Genomic DNA, 22,121 nt, shown 5'->3' with positions numbered 1-22,121 from the left:
ACATCATAAAAAAAAAAATTGCAATACTTTTAAATATAATTTGTACATAACCCTCAGTGGGTGAGTGTGACCCAACATGCATTCAGCCAGTTTTGTACAAACGATGTTTTTCCAAGAGACAACAGCATGAGGTTTTTTTTTTTAAAAAAAAAGAGATAAAGGTGCCCATAATAATGCCCCTAATATTGTAGACGTTCATAGGCTACGGTAACCGCTTACCATCAGGTGGGCCATATGCTTGTTTGCCACCGCAGTGGTATAAAAAAGACGAATATCGACTGAGGCGATAAGGCTGCATGTAAATATAAAATATGTTTTAAATGACGTCTATTTCTTTAGTAATTATAATACGAAAGCTCTCTTACCTCGGGGTCAATCTTCTTGTACTCGGGGTCCTCCTCGTCGACCTCGAAATAGAGTTCCGTGGAGGTGAGCGAGACGGTGCCCGGCGCGACCAGCCCCGGCGCCACCAGCCGCGCCTTCGTGCTGATATTCACCGGACCTGGACACGTGTTCAAGTTATTATAATGTTTCCAACTACCGGGCTAGATGGGTCAGTGCCCTGGGGCCCCCAAGCTCAGGGAGCCCTTGAGCTTTGGGTTGATTAACTATTGAAGCACTGAACTAATGAAAATTTCTCTCACATTCGGAATATAAATGAACCAGATTTTAGAAACGCGACTTTAATAATAACAAATATTTTATTAATATATTATATATACATATTTGTGTTTTAATTTTATATATATTATAACCAATGTAAAAGTTTCAAAAAAATGTGTCTAATTGAGACAGCCAAATGTCAATTTCAGCTAAATTGACATTTGGCTTACATTTTTAACATTCAGTGCACTATTTATATAATACAGTATTGCCAGATTGGCTATTTTTTTCGCAATTTTAGGCAAAATCATTTCTGATCACGAAGTATTGGGGAAATTAAATTTGAAAAGTAGGGTATTGAGGTGAGGTTACAGATAACAGAGGCATAATAACATACTCCTTAGGAATAACAATGCATGAAGCATGGCATTTTGATGCCAGGCACCCTGGGCATCAAAGTATATTCTATAATGGCCATATTGCTGTTCATTATTATAGGTGGGGCATCAGGTCGTTTGTATAGGATATTGTGGAGGTAGATATACCGGTGAGGTCGGCGTCGATGTCGCGGTCGTCGACGAGCAGCTCCGCGTCGTCGAGCAGCTCGGCGTGCGCCGCCGTCGGCAGCTGGGCGCCGCGCGCGCCGCCAGCGCCGCCCGCGCCGCCCAGCCGCGCGTGCAGCTCCTCGGTCGCCTGCGCAAGCGCATCGTGTCCTGTTACGCTAGCACAACATACGTCGCGCGAAATGTCCATATATTGAAAAGCATACCATTTGCTACATTTAGTTACCTTGCATCGAAAATCGGTTATTACGGCGATTTAACAACGTGAAACATGCAAGTTCGGCGTCTATTCAATCGTCCACCGAGGAGCAAAAGATCGTTAGGAATGGAGTATACCGGTCGCATTGCTAATCATATACTTTTTTAGATCGATTTCCCCGTGGTCCTCCTTGGTTACCATAAACCTCCGTTTCTATAATTATATAGACTTAATATGTCTACCGACCGACCTAGTCGGTTATATTAAGTAAATTTTCACGCGTTTCAACTTCGGCTTCCCATGAAACCACTGTGGTGAATTTTTGTTTCATTTGAAACTATGAGAAATTAAACTATTACTATACCACTGACTTACTTTTATTTTCACTTATAATCCTTTATTGGTACTCCGCTAGTGAAAGCCAATAGCAAAAGTGCGTTTCACTTCATGATCAACCCATATATCTCGGTCGATCGAGATATATCACGGTTATATGATGCAAATGAAAGTTAGTTTAGAAGCGACTTGATATTATATGTTCGGGTACCTGCAGGATGGCGTCGAGCGGCTGCGGCGGTGGCGGCGGCGCGTGCGGCGTGAGCGGCGCGGGGTCGCGGGCCAGCGCGGCGGCGGCGTGGCGCGAGCCGCGCGCGTCTGGCACCAAGCGGCGCCGCCGCCGCGCGTCGTCCTCCCACGAGTCCAGCTTCCAGAACTGCGCGCCGCACGCGCCGGGCGGGTGGTGCGGGCGCGCGGCGGCGGCGTGGCGCAGCTTGTCGAGCAGGCGCGCGGCGGCGGCGGCGTCGCGCCGGCGCGCCGCCGCGATCAGACGCTCGCACGCGCGCTCCTCTTCAGCACGCTCCGCACCCTGCGCCGCGCACACGCACTGCGCACGCGAGGGGTAAGGGTTGTTACTAATATACATCAACATACCCAACCAGCTCCACCTCCACGCGGTCCCCTTTGGACACCATCGTGATTAATTCCTGATGAATTCATCGTGATAGACTAACTGGCCTGTTTTCATTCTCATCTATCACCCTCCACTGGTACCCTGCCAGCGTATACCGTTAGCGCAGGTTGCCATTCCATTTTCTCCATAAAAAAGACTGCGGCAAACAGACACAGTTCGTCATCAGCGAACGTACACACAACATATCGTATACACTGAATTCCGCGTATCCCGTTAGCGCAGGCGGGGTTACCATACCATTTTCACCCATCAAAAAAAATTCTATTTAGCTCACTACATGTTAACATGTCTTTGACACTCGATACTCTATGTATATAATATAAAACTGTTCTTAAAATGTGACATTAAAAACGAAGGGGGCAAAAATTTTATGAAATTTTGATTGTTTCGTAAAACTAATATACATACCATTTTAAAATATATTTTGAAATGGCACTTTACTTTACTTACTTTTTCATCACAATTATATCAGCTATTTACTGTCCACTGCTGAACATAGGCCTACCCCAAAAGTACCCCAAAATACACGACTTTATCTTTACAAAAATCATAGTGCAAGTCTCATCACCACAAAAAAGAACCCTATTGTAAAGATCAGGGGGTTTTGCCAGTAGTTGCCACGTTTGGCAGGTGGATTGGCAACCGCAGTTAGGATTTTGTGATGTTTTAAGAGGGACGCTGTTGCTCGTTTCTCGACTATTAAGTTCCCTTAGTTCCTTCTTACGACACCCACAGGTAAGGGAGGGGTGGTCCGTTTTATGCCGGGACCACACGTCTTGACCTTTACAAAGGTGAAATATATTAATATAGAAAATCGCTGTCAGTTATAATTTAGTTTTTTTTAAAGGAGTACAGAATCACCATAGAGTAATCAGATACATTTTTTATTTTCGATAACTTTATTAAAAGGTCTTACCTCAAAATCAGCGTGTTTAAGCACATCGTCCGCTCTCATTCTATTTAGAATGAATTCCGCTTCGTTGGCGACCCTCACTATGTGGTCCCTCATGGCGTGAGACAGCAGTCTGCCTTCGTTGATCAGCTCTATAAACGCGAGTCCAGCGTGCTTCTGTAGCGAGTTCTGCCACTCCTGGGAGCACAGCAGCATTACCAGTTCCACGACTGAAGTACTGGATTTGAAGGTTTGGAGCCCTGGAATTTAAATATAATAAATATAATAGAAAAAATGCATCAGGTATGAATGAAAAAAAAAAATGTACTAAATAACAGAAATAATAAAAGTAAAATTTGAAAACATATGTATATCTTAAGCTTTTTAAAACCGTTATTGTAAGATTTACATCTTAATCTAAACGGTTGCAATGCTATATCATTATGAAATAGTACATTGGAAGCTTTAGCAGCTTGAAACATGAAATAAAACTATAAAAAGGAAGCATAAGAAGAAAGTATATGTACATATTAGTATTTGCCTTTGATTCATGGCCGTAGCTGGGGCGGGGCATTGAGACTAATACCCTACCTTAAATGATCCAATATTAAAATGAAAACTTTAAAATGAAAGGCCCCAAGAAAATTAAATAGATTCGCTTTTTCGAAGTCAGCTGGCTTCTGCCCTACGAAAAATTCTTTTGCCCTACCTTCTTAAACTTATGTCTAGCTATGGCCCTGTTTCGATCTATTCTTACGACATATCGTACATTTAAAGAAATAACAAAAAGCAACACAATCGTAAAAATCTACGATTGTACAAAGTGAAGATAAATAAAGGCGATGTCGGTGGTGTGGCGCGCGCGTACCCTCCATGAGCAGCTCCTGGCCGTGGCTGCCGACCAGCGTCTTGGCCAGGAAAGGCGCGAAGTCGAGCATGATCTCGCGCAGCAGCGGGCACACCGGGCCCAGCGCCGTCTCCAACTTGCGCGTCAGCGACGCCTCGCGCGACGCGCCCTCGCCCGCCGCCGCCCCCGCCGCCCCCGGCCCAGTCGTCGCCGCCGGCCCAGACCCAACCGTCGCCTCCTCCTGCCGTCGACCACAGGACAAATGAACGAGTGCTTGTTAACCCAATTGACCTGCTTTTCCTCACCTATTATCATTCACTGGTTGGCATCATTCACTAAAAACCCCTATAGTTCCTGTCTTATCATCATCATCATGTCGATCGTTAACTATTTACTATTGACCACAGATCTTTCCCTATTGAGAAGTTTTGCCTATAGTTGACACTTTTAACAAGCGGGTTGGCAGGTGCAGATATGTTTTTGGTGATATTTTAAAAGAAACCCTGCTGCCTACCCCCCGATCATTAATTTTTCTTAGTCGCCTTTTAGAAGACCCACACGAAAGGAAGAGGTGGTGTATTCTATGCTGGAACCACACGGCATAGAATAGTCCACTCTTAAAAGCTCCAGCTTGCCTGGTCACTACTGCCAAAATAAAATGTAAATGCAAACGTTAAGTTTACCGGATGTAAGTGCCTCTGAGCAGCCTGCAGGTTCCTGTTCTGATGCCGCTGCTGTAGGTGGTGGTGTGACTCCGAATTCCGCATGTGTATTTGTTTGTCTATATCTGTAAGGACACAAACATATCCATTAAATATCATTTGTATATTTTTTATTTAAAAGATTGAATACATTTATATTTGTGTTTATAGATAGATTTTTTTAATCTCACAGGATTGTAGGAAGAATAAATAAATTCTTTACCCTATTAATTACAGGAATAACAGTAAGTAATACAGTTCTTCCTTATCTTTCCTACAATTGGACAATTGCCCAAGGAGGGTCTTCCACCAACCTTCATGTATGTTCCCCTCGTGGTCCCGGGTCCTGCCGGTGATGGTGGCGGGGCCTCTCTCGCCGTCTTCATTCAGATTCACGTCCGTCCACGACTCGTCGTTACTCACCTGCAATATACAAAAGGTTGGACTATACTAACCAACCCCCTAAACAAGTTAATCTTTTCGGTGAGTGCTTGTATAAGACAGAGCAGGACACCGGACGTCGCCATCTTATCTTATCTATTTTTTTTTACTATACAACAACACAGGGAGCATGCGGCTCACTTGATGGTAAGTGACTGCCGCCGCTCATGATCACCCACAACATCAGCAGCGTTGCAGGTGTGCTGCCGGCCTTTTAAAAAGGAATATGCTCTTTTCTTGAAGGTTATGATGTCGTATCGGTTCGGAAATACTGCTGCTAGAAGTTGTTTCCAAAGAGTGCTAGTGCGTGGAAGAAAGTGCCTTCAAAAACGCACGATGGAAGACGACCACTCGTCCAGATGGTTGGTATGAAATTTTAGTTTATGGCGGGTTGTACGGTGGTGAAAATCAGCAGCAGATATCAATCCGAACAATTCCTCAGATCACTCCTCATGATACATTCGGTAGAAGATACACAGAGATACGACATCTCTACGCAGTTTCAGTAGGTCGAGCGGACTAGCTCATGATATCGATTCTATTAATAGATCCGCTTGCTATTTATCTGAGGGACACATTTTTAGCGTTGTGGTTGGTGAGTTAGTGGGCTCTTTAAAATATGGTTGAACGGAATGAGGACTGGTTCATCCGTCATAATAGTGAACGGGTGCTTCTTGTAATCTTCTCTCTGCTCTAGGTAACTAACTAAATCATTTGTTAAAAACACTTGTATGTCTAGATCCCAAATCTTAGTGAAAAGATACTACTTCTTTTTTTTATACAACTTAGAATGGCAAACAAGCTGACGGCCCACCTGATGGAAAGTGGTAACCGTCGCCTATAGACATGAGCGGTGCCATGGACATAACATAGTATACTGTTTCGCCCATGATACCCCCCATGCGTTGCCATTCCTGAGGACTCAGGTGTTATTCCTCTGTACCCTGTAAATTCACGCCATATCCCACGCTTCAAACCGAAACACAGCCATGCAAACACAACTGAAATAAAGAGTATCTATCTATCTATCTCCTTTATACAATTTAGAATAGCAATCAAGCAGACGGCCCACCTGATGGACTATAGTAAACATAAATAACAAAATCATTCAAATAATGAAAGTAATAAAAACTAACCGGATGCTTGTTGTCATCTAAGGCGATCTCGCTTGACGTTTCGGGATCGTTGTTGGTAGTTTCTGTCGAGTTGAGATGAAAAGAACCGGCATCCTCGATCGAGTCCACACTCTATAAGAAGAGGAAGAGAGTTCAATATTGAATGGCATATTAAATTGTATCTTTCGGTGTAAAATACAAGTGAATGTAGTGCATAACTGACATCCAGTGTTTCTGATTGCAGTATCTAAATAATGCATGTTCTAAATATCAAACATTTCCTAATGAAACGTAATAGACGTGTTCAAATTAAAATACATATTTAATTGGATATCAATACAAATATATTTACTATTTTATATAAATATTGTATTAGTAGTTATTATATATTAAATCAATTTAATTTATATTTCTTATTATGGGGAACCATGGGGTTAAATCCGTTTTAAATGAATCGTAATACAATTGATTTCATACTAGCCTTGTTGCCTGTTACTTCGTACACGTAGATTCAAAAGTAAGAAAAAGTAAATATTTCTAAAAAATCTAATTCAGCTTCCATTTGTCTCATTAAGACCTCTCATACTAATTTTTCTTAAATATCTCCCATGTACAGACATTGTTTATATTGATAACAAGTGTACTATTGTAATCTTTTGGAGGAAACAAGAGTATATATCTATCTATCCATTGTTTACTTAAAATTTTATTATATTAACCCGCTGATAAAAATGTCTAACACGTTAATATTATGGCCTAAGCACGAAATGCCTATTAAACTTGGTGGGTTATACAGGACAGGCCATATTATGATTTACAAAACGGTTCTTTTAACGCCCCAGAATTGTTTTCCTTACCTGTAAACATATATACTACTTGTACCTATAATATATTATGTTAATTCAAGGTTTCATTCAAATTATACAAATAGTTAAAAAATTGTGAAGTTTGAATGACAAAATGGGTGTGATATCACAGTATTTCATGCAAATACAAGGGCGGGTGGAAAAAGCAAGCCACGCACACAACATGCCATAGTGAAAAAAGGAAAAATATATTAAATACACGCCACTATCTCACTCACTCACCCATTATAATGGCAATACGCCATAAACTGCACTCAGTGTTGTATTATAAACTATGATATATTATTTATATACATAATTGTATCAAGTAACTTGGTATTATTGGTAAATCATCTTAGTATGTATTTTTAACAAATTTAGTGAAATAAAATGAATAAAAAGTTACAAAAATATAATATCATGTAATTAATTAATACCAAATTATTTTATCTATTTGTTATGTAATGTTGCTTCGTTAGAATAAAAGGTCAAGATTGTTGACTATCTTCATCCGAGGTCATTTACAGAGTAGGCAGAGATGACAGTGTGCAAAAGGCTTCTATCCCTGCATAATTCTTTTATTCTCATATTGTATCGTGACTGTGTAAGATTACAGTTTATTTGATTTATAAGTACATCAAAATACTATCAAAATATCATTAATAACAAAAAAACTAATTACAATGATTTACAGTCATGTTTTGAGTTGGCAATTAACGTAGTTGCTGAAGCAGTAACTTGTTATACATCATATTATTTCAAAATAAATTATATTCTATCTAAATTTAGAATTTATACGTATATGCTCATTATAAGGTATAAACTGTATTATTTTGTAGAAAATGCAGACAATTTCTTATATAAAAACATGTATATATGTTTCTAATTTATGCCAAAATGGATTTTTATTTTCTTTTTTTTTTCTAAGTGAATATTGCTGTAAATATATTTTTTTTTCTATCAGAATTCTTAATTTTATTCATATTTTTTTCTTAAATATCTTATCACATCAGCCCTTAACTGTCCACTGCTGAACATAGGCCTCCCTCTGGAGTGTTTTGCCAGTAATTGTCACGCTTAGCAGGCAGCTTGGCAATCGTAGTTAGGCTTTAAAGATGTTTTAAGAGGGAAGCTGCTGCCTATCCCTCGCTCTCCCCATCTTCTTTTCTTCAATTACACATTATAGGTATATAATTTAATTATACTATAACAGTATTCTTTAGTAAACTGTACACTGTGTGAAGTGCGAGGTGCATGTATACATTAGTATATCTGTGTCAAATATGGTACAAACTTAGATTATATACATAGAGTGTCTCCATACAAATGCTTCGAGAAAAGCGGCTCAACTTTTTCACACAATTTTGTGCGATAAATAGTTATGAATGTTTCTTTTGTAACTTTTATATTTATTTTGTTTTACAATTTTTGCATCTTTTTAATGATTAAAAACTAATTTCATTTATTAAATAATTAAATATAGACACTTCAAGACACATTATGTGCGTAAGTATGTAGAACACTGATATAAAAACGATTCAGCTAATTTGATACTTAGCTAACAAAAAGTTGACGCGTTTTTGAGACTCTATGCTCTATGTATATAATCTAAGGGTACAAAGTAGTGAGCACAGCTGCGTAGCCTATGTCGTGTTCTCATGTACTGTATTATATAAACATTAACAATGTGTCAAGCGCGTGTCATCTATCATATGGATCATTGATATTTACTGGTACCAGCATACTCTGAAATATTAGGGATTATGAACGGCCTTCGATGAACATGGAAAATACATGAGTCATAACTACATTTAATTTAGCTGGCTACGACAATTTCAAATAATAGGGCGCTGTTATAAATTTCTTTTCATTCCATTTTACGCCGATTCTTTGTCATCTGTCATACGTTACATGAAAAGCCGTTGATAAATCACCAATAAGGTACCAGGATCCCAGAACCACACAGCTAGTAAACACTCTAGAACTCGTGTCAGTATAATTACTTGTGTACAAACCAAATTCACCACAGACACCGTAATCCCAGACAATGTTTTGGACCTTGCGGTTGGAGGCTTACAACAGGACAATAACATAATATTTAGTATGGGAATACATCATATCCAATTCAACAACAAGAAAAAAAGGAGCTTCGCTAAGTTAATCAAATGTGGTAGGTATTTAGTTATATTTCCACGGAAGTGGGACCGGACTATTCAGAGGTACGGAGAAAGTTTTTTTTATAAATTTTTTACTATACTCGTACTGTACTATCACATGTTTTAATACTCAAAATTTTTAAGTAGTTTTTAATGTAATCTCAGGAAATAATAATTACAGGAAATAATAATGCATTTATTAATCGATTTAAATAAATTTTGCGTGAAGATATACTAAGGTAAATAAAATTGTTTTTAAGTATCTAAAATGCATTAATTTCGATATATATATATATATATAATACTGAAAACTAGACGATCCCACTTGAGTGAATACATTATAAAGATTAAACGACAACACAAGGATCCAATAGACGAGAGTCGAGAGGAGACGCTAACGCTAAGAGATACAGAGAGAGAGAGACACGTCAGTCCACCCAATCCGCCGGCCTACTAACCTTTGGCTTTTGTGTTTTGACGCGGAGGCTCGACTTGAACAGTGGCTCCTCTTTTTCCGAGGTGGGGGTAGCTTGCGGCTTGTCCACCTTAGCAGCGGTATTTGGCTTCAGTTCGTCTGTGGTGGTCTCAATTTTCGCGACACCCTCCGTTCCCTCCGACTCCTTTACCATTTTATTGTAACAGCAAAACAAAACGGGTCATAAGAAGCGTCCACACGGCCCCGCACGTCACTTCGTGTAAGCGACATCGATCTGAACCAATCGAACATGTACGGACAGCAAAACAACAAAAAAAAAATGGATCTCAAATGACTGTAATTCGGAACTATCTATATAGAATGATCACAAACGTCATGCAGTCGACTCTACGGAAAATATTAAATCTAAACATACGTCACCATCATGATTACTACGGAGTAATTAGTAGAAAGACAATTACCAGAAATTACCAATACGGAACGTGGAGAATGGGTTTAACATGCTACGGAAAATTTTAAGGGATTTTAAAAAGGGGCACGTCGAAAACGGCTTCCAAATAAGACCGGCTTACTTTAACGTTAAATTACATATAATGTAGACAGTTTTATTTCCAAATGTAGTTAACATTGTTTTTTTGTTTCTTTATATTATGAAAGCCGACTTATTCAAAGCCTTATACGACAATTTGTACTAACATTTCTAAATTTGAACCTACGATCTCATGATACTATACCTCGCACAGAAAAATGGTTACATACTCTATAACTGCGCATGCTATCCTTTTCGCACAGTAATAAATCGAATTTAATGACGTAACATGAAGTCCAACTATAATCGGAACAGAAGGATGCCTACCTTCATTGAAGGCGAGTCCAGATCGTTAATAGTGGAGTTGTTTTCGTCGACCACTATCATTGCGTACTCCACATCTTCGCCGTTGTGATCTGTATAGAAATATTACAAATATTACGGATGTAAATGCTATTAGCGTTCCTTATTTTGATACAACACTGACAAAGCTTGCTTTAATAAGCAGGTAGGTAGAGGTCCTACAAGTTGTCGATACTTCGTACTAATTTTATGTTAATTTTGGAATGCTGTATAATCATACTGTACGGAGTAAAATCCATGGCATTATTTTAAAAGAGTATTTTATATTATATTGATATAAAAGGGTACAGTTTTAAATTATACATATGCAGTTGTACCCGTTTGTATCTTTGCTAAGAGAGGGACTGCCTGAGAACTAGTGCTGTGCAGCTGTTCACATTGCACTGGGACACTCACAGCATCAGCTGAGCCGGTTCCTTTTGTTTAATATGAGACACTTCTTATATATAATATTACTGTATTTTCTGTTGTAACTATGTGTTTTTCTAGCAATAAATATTTTCTATGTGAACTGTATAATATCTTTTAAAAATAACTCTAAAAATGGTAAAAAAATTTAAGTAATCCCATACGAATACTTTTTCTTTTTACATTTGGGTTTTTCATTGTAGTTTCTCTTATTTTTTTTCTGATAAAATCACTCTTTTAAATGGTAACCATTTTATTATCATCCAGTTTCTGCAGTACTTATTGCGATTACTACCTATTTATATCAAAATACATGTTCCAAAATAGTATTTATCGACAAATATTTTGAAGTGTAAATGAGGTGTTAACTAACAATTCTCCCAATGATTATACAGTATTCCATTAACGGTAGGGTTATTATCTACCTTATAAAATAACAAGAATATTATTATCTATAGATCTTATTGTAAATTTAACACATGCATTCGAGAACTCATGATTATCAATATCTACGGAATGATTTCGCAACTTATATTTAAGGAAACCAAATCAGAAGCAGTGCTTTAGCTGTGCAGTTTGCTCACCGTTTTGTCTTTTTCACCAAATATATATATATATATATATATATATATATATATATATATATATATATATATATATATATATATATATATTTATATATATATTTATAATGAAAGAGTTAACAATTAAAAATATATATTTCAATTAAAATGTACTTAGAAACAATCTAGTATACAGTTTTTTCGAAAAATTAAATGTGATTTATTATATTTGAAGACAAAACAGTGTGAGGAACATCGACCACGAGATTTTTTCGGTACGTTTGCATCACAATTCTTTAACCATTCACCAGTTGAAAATTTTACATAAATAATTTACAGTCATGAGTGATGGCTCATTTTCATAGTTAACTTGGATGATTTCAGCGAGCGAATCAGTCACAACGCGTCTAAGATAACATAAGTTTAATGCAGGTAAAATTTTTAAGTTTAAAGATTCTGTGATGCCAACGTTACCCCCTTAGCACAAAATGTGCGTACCATAAATAAAATGGAAAAGTTAATAAAAAAAAATCGGTTATTAATTAATTTATGGCGAGTCCTAATTTTTGCGATAAGAGGGTTCCAGTGCTGGGCGTGAGCTGAGACGCAGGCCTATTGACGACGCACACACGATACGAATATAGCTTTTTTTTGTCTCTTGTCATGAATAAAAATCTATCTTTGTCAGAAACACCTATTTGTATTTCATTAGAGCATTGGTGAGTTGCTCAAGGTTATTTCTTTGCAGTTATAATAGACAAGTGTAATAAGATTTGCATATAATACAGGTGAAATCGAATCATTTGTGTCCAGTTTTATTTTTTTTTTGGGAAGTATTCTACGAATGGAAATGACCTTTTTTATTTTCAAAAAAACATGTATCGAAAAAATTTACACAAAAAGTTATGTCTCAAAATTTTTTGGCGTTTTACGGTTCAACATCTTTTGAGCAAAATGTTTAGATTTACTGGTATATAATTCAAGGTGTCACAAAAAAAATGACTTGAATAAAAAAAGCGCCAAAACAAGATCATGTATTTTAATAAAATTTCTATGAGGACAAACTTTAAGTATCTATATCCTTTTAGATAAAAAAGAATTTTCCAAATCGGTTTAAAACTGATGGAGTTATGACGTAACAAACAATAAAAAACAACCTCCACCTTTTTGAAGTCGGTTCAAAACATATCCTTAAAAGGACATTATTATTTCAACCGTTAACTGTCCGCTGTTGGACATAAGCCTTCCCCATAAGGGGAGTTTTTCCAGTAGTTGCCACGCTTGGCAGGTGAGTTGGCAACCACAGTTAGACTTTTAAAAATCTTTTAAGAGGGACGTTGCCTCACTTCTCTCACCCGGAACGGGAGGGGGGGGGGGGGGTAAAAGGACATTAATGACTTCGAATTCACTCTATAAAGCAATTTAATTTTAAATCATCTCCGAGGTATAGGTGATATAAGAGAGGAGATGTCGGAGGCTGCAGTGCAGGGGGGCGGCGGGAGGGGCGGGTGCGTCGTTACCTGCGTGTGCGCGGTGGTAACTAGCGATGCGAGTGTGCGCGTGCGTGTTATTGTTAACGTGGCTGCAGTCGAGCTTGCAGTGAGTGTGCGGGGCGCGGTGCGCGGGGTGCCCACCGGGCAGGAACTGCGGGTACACGTGGTGCGACCACTGCGGGAACAGCGGCCGGCTGCCCGCTGCTGCCCGGCGGTCACGGGATGGGGACGGGAGGGGATCACGTGTAACGTCGCGTGTGTGCCAACGATGCAGTAGTGTCGCAGTGTAGTTAAATGTAGACGATTTTACCAGTGTCCCAAATCGTGACGCGTATATCAAGCGGCGTGAAAAAAGGAGAAACGACACACTTCAGATATACAAGTCTATTAGTATTCCTCAGCACATCGCCGCTGTCAAACATTTAAATCCAACAGATTTTCTATTTGAATAGAATAAAAATTAAGTCTGATATCCAAAGGTAAATAGAGATCAGTTACTTGTAGAGTCAAAAATTAGAAAATTAAATTATTGACGGCGACTGTACAATGACAATAATGATTGAATTATGAAATTTACGTATAGTTTAATTATTATAATATAATACGTATCAATATTAATGAGAAAATTATGATTTGTAACAAGTGCAATGAAGCGTATAAAAGAAGCGAAATAAACAGCGTTTACATATAGAAAGTCTAATAAACAAACCCGACAGTTCTAGAAGTAGTAAAAACAAAAAAAAAAAAAAACGTTTAGTCACATATAGTATAGTTGTTATTATGTATATATTTCTATTTAAAATATATTATATATATATACATATATAAGACAGTGGTTACGATACACGGTAAGTGCTGTTACGTTGTTTACATTGTGCGGCATGAAGAAAATGTATGTACAATTCGTGAAAAACAAAATAATATGCAAGAAATAAATAACAATAATAACTGTTTAAATATTTTATTCTGCGCACAATGTTTAATTTTTAAAAACGATCCGTTTATAATGTATCAAATTAAAAAAAAGAAATTGTTTAAATAAATTTTCAAACAGAAAAAAAATAGAGCATTGCATAATTATACGTCAACGAAACAAGAAAAAAAAAATCAGACCATAGAGAAAGTAATACAAATTTAAAAATCCTAAATTCATGACATAGCAGGATGACTACCCACATAGTCATAATTAAAGTTAGTTTTCTAGTACAAATTCCAAAAATTTCTTAAAAATAAATTTTGTACTTAGATTAATCATAATATCAAGACAAAAAAATTCCCCAAAAATAAAAAAAATAAGATACAACCTTTGCACGACTACGTATGAATATGAAAAATGATTTTTTTCCCCCAAATGGTTATAAGCTATTCACCATGGTGGTCGGCGGCGTGGTGCGGGCGGCGGCCGCAGTCGGCGGCGGCGTGCGGCGGCGGCTCCAGGATGTCGCGGTACTTGGACACCATCAGCACCGAGATGAAGTACACGATCGCCAGCGACAGGAACTGCGCCTGCTTCGTCTCCTCCTGCAAGTTACAGTATAACGCTATTTCATTTTTTAACCAACTAAACCAAAACAGTCACTGTATATTTTTAAACAAACAAAATATGTACACATCTTAGATTATGTAGATATAATGTCTCCATACAAATGCTTCGAGAAAAGCGAGTCAACTTTTTTATACACATTTTTTGTTGTTTAAAATTTTTTAATTTGTAAAATAAACCTATGGGTCACTGCACGTTTTTGGGTACTATAAATGTGGTAATTTATAAATAAATACCACTTTGCATGCTTTTCTTTTATAATTTTTGCATCTTTTTTTGTAAAATTTCATTTTATTTATTAAAAAAATTAAATATAGATACGCCAAGACACATTATGTGCGTAAGTATATAGAACACTGATAAAAAACGAGTCAGCTAATGTGACTATTGGCTGACAAAAAGTTGACCCGTTTTTGAGACTAAATGCTTTATCTATATATTCTAAGGTTTAAATATTACCCAAACTACTCATACTTTACCGAAGTCCCGACATAGAATGTACCACCCTTTCCTTTCCCGTGGGTGTCGTAGAGGCGACTAAGGGGGCTAAATGGTTAAGGGATGGGCAGCAGTGTCCTTGTTAAAACATCACTAAAGCTTAACTGCGGTTGCCAACCCGGCTTTATAATAATAATTAAATATTATTATTTTACAACTGTTGCGGCCTCTTGGACCGGTTTTCTCGCTGGCCGCTAAGACATTCTACAGTTAAAACTGACAGCTCGGGACAAAATAAAAGGACTTAGACAAAAGACCGGAAAAAAGACGGACATAATTTTGAGACACAAATTTGCCTTTTAATTCTTCGACCTTACAAATGGCCCATCGACCTTTCAACAACTATTATATGGTCATTTTATTCTTATAAGCTGAGCAAAAAAGGCGACAAGATATGACGCAGACATATCCACTCTTCTATTTTATAATTACTACTGATTCTCGTGAGGATCTCGTCCTTTGGTGACGGACGGTGCTCCAGTTCGAGTTCGAGTTTTTAGACCTAAATTACTTTACTTAAAACTCAAAATATAGAAAAAAATTAACATTATACAAAAGTTAATGCACATACCACGTCTCTATATATGACGGCCCTCAGTCTATTTACATCCATGTCTTGAAGCAGCCTCTCTGGATCCTTTACGGGACTCGAGCTGTCCGCGAGGCTCGCCACGACGCTCTGTTAGTGAACAGAAAAAAAATATCAAAAGAGACACTCTAGAATATTAAAAAAAAAAAAAAAAATCTGTTTCATTAATTATATATGAAAAATTGATTTTTTGAAAGCAAACTGAAACTGCTATTTTTATGTTGTAAATTATTAGTTGAAGGGAAATAGGATTTTTTTAACCATAATGTACAAGGAGAACATGACGTGTTAACAAATATTTGATTAAATATTTATAGAAATATTCAAAGTGGTAAAAAATACTATTAAAAGGAGATATTTAAAACAACAACCAATTGATACAGAAGAGTCATTACGAGATATAATCTGTTACGTATAACCGTAATACATTCTAATTATACTATAGCTAAGTACATTGTAATTGACATGCAGTTTTAACTAATAAATTCGAGTTGTGTCCTGTAACAATGTAGTTCATGAGAGATAACATATTTATAGGTAGAGATGTAGATAAAATAATGGGAATTATAAATGGCATGCAGATTAAATTAGTATGGGGTCAAAAATAATAATAAATCTTTAATTTTCAGGTATATACCAATAGTTTACAATCATTGTGATTATAATATAGGGGTAAATATTTTTTTATGTCAAAGGTTATTGTTACTGCGTAACATACACACAAAAATGCAATCAAATCAAGATTAGTTTTAGTTATTAATAATAAATTTAATTAATATAATGAAAATCTTATATTTTTGTAACTAAAAAGGATTCTCTTCTATAGCGGTTATTATACATATTTTTCAATAAAGAAATCGGTTTGTTTAAAAAAAGATATAATACAAAAAGTCTTATATTGCACGAAACAGTAGTTTTTGTAAGTCGCACGCACGTATGCGTGTATATAAGTACTTAGTTAAGAGTTAAACTTGTAGGTTTTAATATGATTTCAGGAGAAATACTAAAGTTCAATACGGTGTTTCAGGTGGGGGGTGGTGGTGGGTGGTGGGTGGTGGGTGGTGGGTGGTGGGTGGTGGGGGTGGTACCTGGTGGTGCAAGGCGGCGCGGCGCGCGGGCGGGCGCGCGGCGCAGCGCTGGCGCTCCTTGCACTCGAGGCAGTTGCGCACCGCGCACGTGCACACCTGCGCACACGCACCCACACCTGCACTACACGCCGCTACACCGCGCCTACACGCCTACGCCTACACGCCTACACCACTACACCCGCGCACGCTGTCTCGAACACCGCACTCCTCGTGCTCTCCGCGCGTAACCACGCTTCGTATTGCTTACTTAGCTTTTATTTATTTTATATAATCCATGATACAGTGATAAAAATCTTTTAAAAGCGTTCACCTCTTGGTGCATCTAGATAATTTTTAAAACCTCATTAAAAACATTTGCAAAAATTTAATAGTAAAATTTATACGCACCTTCGTCCCTTCGTTATAGGAAAACTTTTTAAATAATCATTCAGAAATATCATTTACAGTGGTGCCTCGATATATCGTCATAGTCGTAGAATAGTGACGGATCTTTATATGTAATCTTCGTAAGATCCGTCAGTATTCTACGACTATGACGATATGGGTGCCCTAATATACGAGTGTTTCGAGATATGAGCCGCTGAACGACCGATATTTTTAAGATGAGAACAAGATTTGAGATACGAGGAATCGCAGATTACACCGCTGCATACAAACCCAACACATGCGGGGCGCATGTTGGTGTCGTGTGCAGCGTCTAACAGTTTCTCCCACCTTAGACTAGACCTCAGTATGTTTTTTTTTTTTTTTTTTTTTTTTATACAACTTGTTTGCTTGTTTCCCTCGTTTTCGAAGCATTTTTGATAAGTTGAGTTCGCGTTTTTTTGGTTTTTGTACATTTACAAAACCTTATCACATTTATTTTCATAGGTCCAAAGAAGAAAATGATGTATCAATATACATCATTTCAATAATTAAGGCATGAAATCATAGAAAAACATGTGCAAGATGTGCGAGTTATAAATAAATGTTTCTTCTTGTAAATACATTTTTCTTAATTAAAAACAACTGAGATGGTTTTTTGGAAGCTAGAACGGATTAATGGTATTTCAATTAATTTCAATGGAGAAAATTGCTTTGAAATACGAACAAGGTTACGGAACGAATTAAACTCGTATGTCGAGGTACCACTGTATTTCAAATTGATAGAAAACGAAGATTACTAGACTTCAGCACGTGAACGCTTTTAAAAAAAAAAAGTAACAAAATATGCGTATGAATAGTAATAAGGGTAGGAGAAAAACTAAAACGAGACAGATAGACTATGTGAAAAATGGCGAGGTCAAGAAAGTTATTATTAATATAAGTAATTGATAATTATAAATTGAAATTAATGAAAAACAAAACATATATGGTAACCTTAAATGAAAGAACAGAAAAATGTCAATGACGTCATTTAATACAGGCTATGACGAGTCGGTATTCGAGCAACGCAACCATAGAGAAAGAAGTAAATGAAGTAGAGCACAGAAATATATCTATTGTCTATTTTAACTTGCTCTAAAATCTATTTTTTTTTTCTTCTATATTTTAACTATAATAGAAAAAAAAGTTTACAATTAAATTTCTCTAAGCATTCAATTTATGAAACATTAACACAGTACTATGAAGAGATAATAAATTTGTATTGAAAGAATTATCAATAGTAAATTATTGTTTACACAACGTAAAAAGAACTATTAATGTAATAAAAATTAGTCGTGCCATTCTACTGCTAAAAGTTAACCAGCAAATCTGAGTTGTCTATTTTATCACAAACACTAAATGACTACACTACACATCTAAATAATCACGTAGTTAAATTTAACCATTCCAAGAAGAAAGTAACCGAGAAAGATATCGACACTTATGTTTAACAACAGACGACTAGGGTCACATGAATAACAAACAAGTTGCAAGTTAGAATAACACGACCAACTGTACAACGTAATCTCTTTGTATGCCGAGCGCTTACCAGCCTGAGGCACTGTCTGAGTATCCCACCGCTGGACATATTTTTCTCGGCCTCCAGCTCTGCGAAGTTAAGCGCACTCGCGAATATAAGTACGTCCGCCATGCTGACGAGCCGCTGCAAGAAGGTCACCGCCACCTCTACCGGCATGCCTTGGGTCGGCTCGATCACGTCTAGCTCGTTCTGGAATGTAAAACAAAAGTAATATTTAGGAAGGAAATGGATTATGTAAACTATGTACAGATATTAATATTTTTAAATGGACTGTAAAAAGAAAGTTCTGAATTCGGTTGTGTTTTTTTTTTTGTTACACAACTTCGTCAGTTATAAACCGAATTGGAAAATTATTTTTCTATCTGAAAGGATATACTTATAGATTGGTCTTAGAAGTTTTATCAAAAACAGTTCAGTGGTTTAGTTTTTAAATGAAAAACAAATGGTTTTACTACAATTGAAGCCGGTTTTTTTATGGAACTCAAATTGTTAAATGTTACAATAACGGTATCTATATTAATCAATGCATTAGATTAGAAAATCCCTTAGATTAGATAATTATTACTGTTGCTATTAATCTAAGAGAGCATACATAAATTCACATAATAAATAGCTCACCAAAATAGGTAACAAGATTTTAGCACTACCAAAAAAGTTGATGTCTAAATATGCTGCAATATATACTTTTAAAGATGAACCTATGTGAAGAAAAACCTAAACTAAACATACATTGGGTGAAGTCGCTGACGCAAGAAGAGGTAACAGTCCACCGCAGGCGATAATCAAATTATCCGCCAGTTGACTAATGAGATGCACCGTGTTCACAACGAATATGGCGTTTTCACTGCTGTTCACGAAGTCAATCACTGACTTCGTCGAATGACTTCTCCAAACCTGAAAACGGGAAAATCGTCTCATGTGATTAAGTGCTATTAGTTATTAAACAAATGAAATATTAATGGTAGAGTATTGTTTACCTGTATATCTGTTTCAAGTGAGAATAATACATCAGAAAGTAATCTTTGGTGTATATAAGACCACCTAAATTCAGGAATACGAAATGGCGGTCTCGTTGGACCCGGCGAGAACATAGGCCGAGTGCAAGTCGATGGTCGTTTTGTCTCTGAAAAATACAGTATTTTTTTTTATATAATAATAAATATTAACTGAAAAGTAATTCTCGTTTACTTCCGACTATAATCTCATATTTACCAAAATGATTCGAGTCCACTTGCGTACTAGTGGATGCACTTCGCGGCCTCTTTGGTGATGTCGATGTGTTAGTACCCTGTGTAGCTACACCATCATTTCTATTGCCATCTTGCTTCATTTCATTATCACCAGGTAGACTTACGCGTCTTTTGTCTCTTTCAATCTCACGATTTCTTTCTTCTTCATTCTCTTGTTCTTGTTTATTAGCTAATGAGATATTCTCACTAATCGTCGAAATGGGAGGGATAACAGGAGTCTTCTGCTCGTCTGATACTGGTATTTCTATTCTTTGGCTTTCATTCTTTGCATTTTCTTCAGACACATTGCTAGTTATATCAGTTTCTCGCTTTTCTGACTCGTCTTGTCTTGAATTTACTAAAAATTCTCCATCAAGAGGTAAAACATTGCCTTCATGTGGATGATCAGATGGTATTACTCTTTGTGGACTATTATCATCTGTCGTACTGGGCACTGTTTCATTTGTCTCTTCGCATTTCGTCAGAACCGAAGAAATAACGTCATTAATAAGGTCATTTGCTATCGACTCGGCAGTTCTTCTCTCGTCAATAATTTCCTCTATCTCCTGCTCAAAGTCATCTCTTCCATTAGGAGTATTGCCTTCGGAATGTAACCCACCAGAGATAGCACCGGAATCCGTATCATCGTCAGTTTTTAATCTTACAGTTTCTAAAGCAATCGTCAATACGTCATTTACAATATTTATTGCGATGTGTTTCGGGTCGTCGCTTCCAACTCCATCTGGAGCATTATTTTCAGTCTTATCTTGTGTTTTCTTAGGACTAGTCGCTTCGCTCGGAGTTAAATATAACTCGGACGGATCTGACAATTCTGATTCTCTTTCAGTCGTTATATTTAATTCTGCGACCCTCTCGGGACTCGCGGTTTCACTAGCGGACAAACTCGAAGGGATACCTTCACTCTTGTCTGTGTTGTCATCTTTTAACACGACATCTCCCACGTCTCTAACGGGGATGTAGTCGAGGCTACCTTGTCGAGTCAAGGGCTTCTCCGTCTTCTCCGAATTTTCTACCGTTTCGAATCCGGACTCGGTGCTTTCTAGGAGATTGGTTTCATTAATAATAGATTGCACTAATTCGTTATCGGGATTGAGTAACTTCTCCTCGGTGGCGGGCGGTTCCTCGTCGACCGCGTGCTCGATTTCACTACTCGTACATTTAACACTATCACAACCGTCGACTCGGGGCACTTCGGTATTTACAGTCTGCTTAACAGGGCTATGCACTTTACACACTTCACTGTAGAGCACCTGTGTAGTCCGGCCGTCGCTGTCGTCGGTCTCACCAGAGCTCGTGCAGCCGCACGGCTCCACCTCCCGGAGCGAGAGGCCGCCGCCGATCTCGGTCTGCGCGGCGTGGTGCAGCGCAGCTGGCGCGACCGTAGCGGTCGGCGCGGTCGGCGCGGCCGACACGGGCGGCGTGTTCGGACGCGGCCGCGGCGGCCGCTCCCAGCCCGAGATGGTGGAGATGGGCCGCTGCTGCCGCTCCGCCGGGTCCGTGATGTTGTCCGCGCGCCGCTGCTCGTAGTGCTCGTACATTTGCGCGAATTGCAGCTTGAACTCTTCATACGACACCTACAAACACAATATATTTTGCATTAATCAATTTCATTTATAACTCCTGTCGAAAATGACCATGACAGGAGCATGACCATTTGGTGATGCATAGTTACCTAAGCACTACTAGACTAGTGAAGTAATTTAGTTTAGCCAAACCATCTTTTGTGCCATTTATGGATTTACGTATTTCTGTGCTATATTTTGTTTTATTACTACTAACTACCCGTTCCGGCTTTCGCACGAGCAGTAGAGTATATATTCTTACATTTTTTGCATCAGCATGTTGCGCCGAATATGAATTAGATAGGTATAGTAAGTTATCCTTAAAACATAGACATAGGTCATCGCAGACTTTTTTATAAGCCTATAAATCTCAAATTTGATTAGACAGCGTTTTTGAAGAAAGCTCTCAACTTGATTTCTTCCGACATCTTGAACAATTATCGTCATATTTCAACAAATTAACACAAAACTATTATTACACTATACATACGTAAGCATACGTATGAACGATGCCATTCTAAC

General features: G+C 37.7%; 1 protein-coding gene across 1 annotated transcript in view; it reads right to left on the bottom strand.

The window, feature by feature from the left end:
- The window catches only part of LOC113512204 (neurobeachin), a 520,131-nt gene that overhangs the window by 236,759 nt on the left and 261,251 nt on the right, over nt 1-22,121 (bottom strand). Inside the window, exons 22-40 of the mRNA XM_052896806.1 lie at nt 20,000-21,611; nt 19,765-19,910; nt 19,517-19,681; nt 18,797-18,976; nt 16,843-16,938; nt 15,737-15,844; nt 14,495-14,645; nt 13,266-13,328; nt 10,625-10,713; nt 9,791-9,952; nt 9,192-9,248; nt 6,353-6,463; nt 5,090-5,198; nt 4,758-4,861; nt 4,096-4,315; nt 3,252-3,487; nt 1,913-2,248; nt 1,149-1,296; nt 366-502 (exon numbers count right to left, since the gene is read on the bottom strand). Of these exons, the coding sequence (XP_052752766.1) occupies nt 366-502; nt 1,149-1,296; nt 1,913-2,248; nt 3,252-3,487; nt 4,096-4,315; nt 4,758-4,861; nt 5,090-5,198; nt 6,353-6,463; nt 9,192-9,248; nt 9,791-9,952; nt 10,625-10,713; nt 13,266-13,328; nt 14,495-14,645; nt 15,737-15,844; nt 16,843-16,938; nt 18,797-18,976; nt 19,517-19,681; nt 19,765-19,910; nt 20,000-21,611 (4,230 nt within the window). The remainder of the gene's footprint in view (nt 1-365; nt 503-1,148; nt 1,297-1,912; nt 2,249-3,251; nt 3,488-4,095; nt 4,316-4,757; nt 4,862-5,089; nt 5,199-6,352; nt 6,464-9,191; nt 9,249-9,790; nt 9,953-10,624; nt 10,714-13,265; nt 13,329-14,494; nt 14,646-15,736; nt 15,845-16,842; nt 16,939-18,796; nt 18,977-19,516; nt 19,682-19,764; nt 19,911-19,999; nt 21,612-22,121) is intronic.

Source organism: Galleria mellonella, unplaced genomic scaffold (genome assembly GCF_026898425.1).
Source record: "Galleria mellonella isolate WM207_F2 unplaced genomic scaffold, CSIRO_AGI_GalMel_v1 utg34, whole genome shotgun sequence".
Lineage (NCBI taxonomy): Eukaryota > Metazoa > Arthropoda > Insecta > Lepidoptera > Pyralidae > Galleria > Galleria mellonella.
Note: the sequence above shows the minus strand (reverse complement) of the source record. Positions and strands in the feature narration are given on the sequence as shown.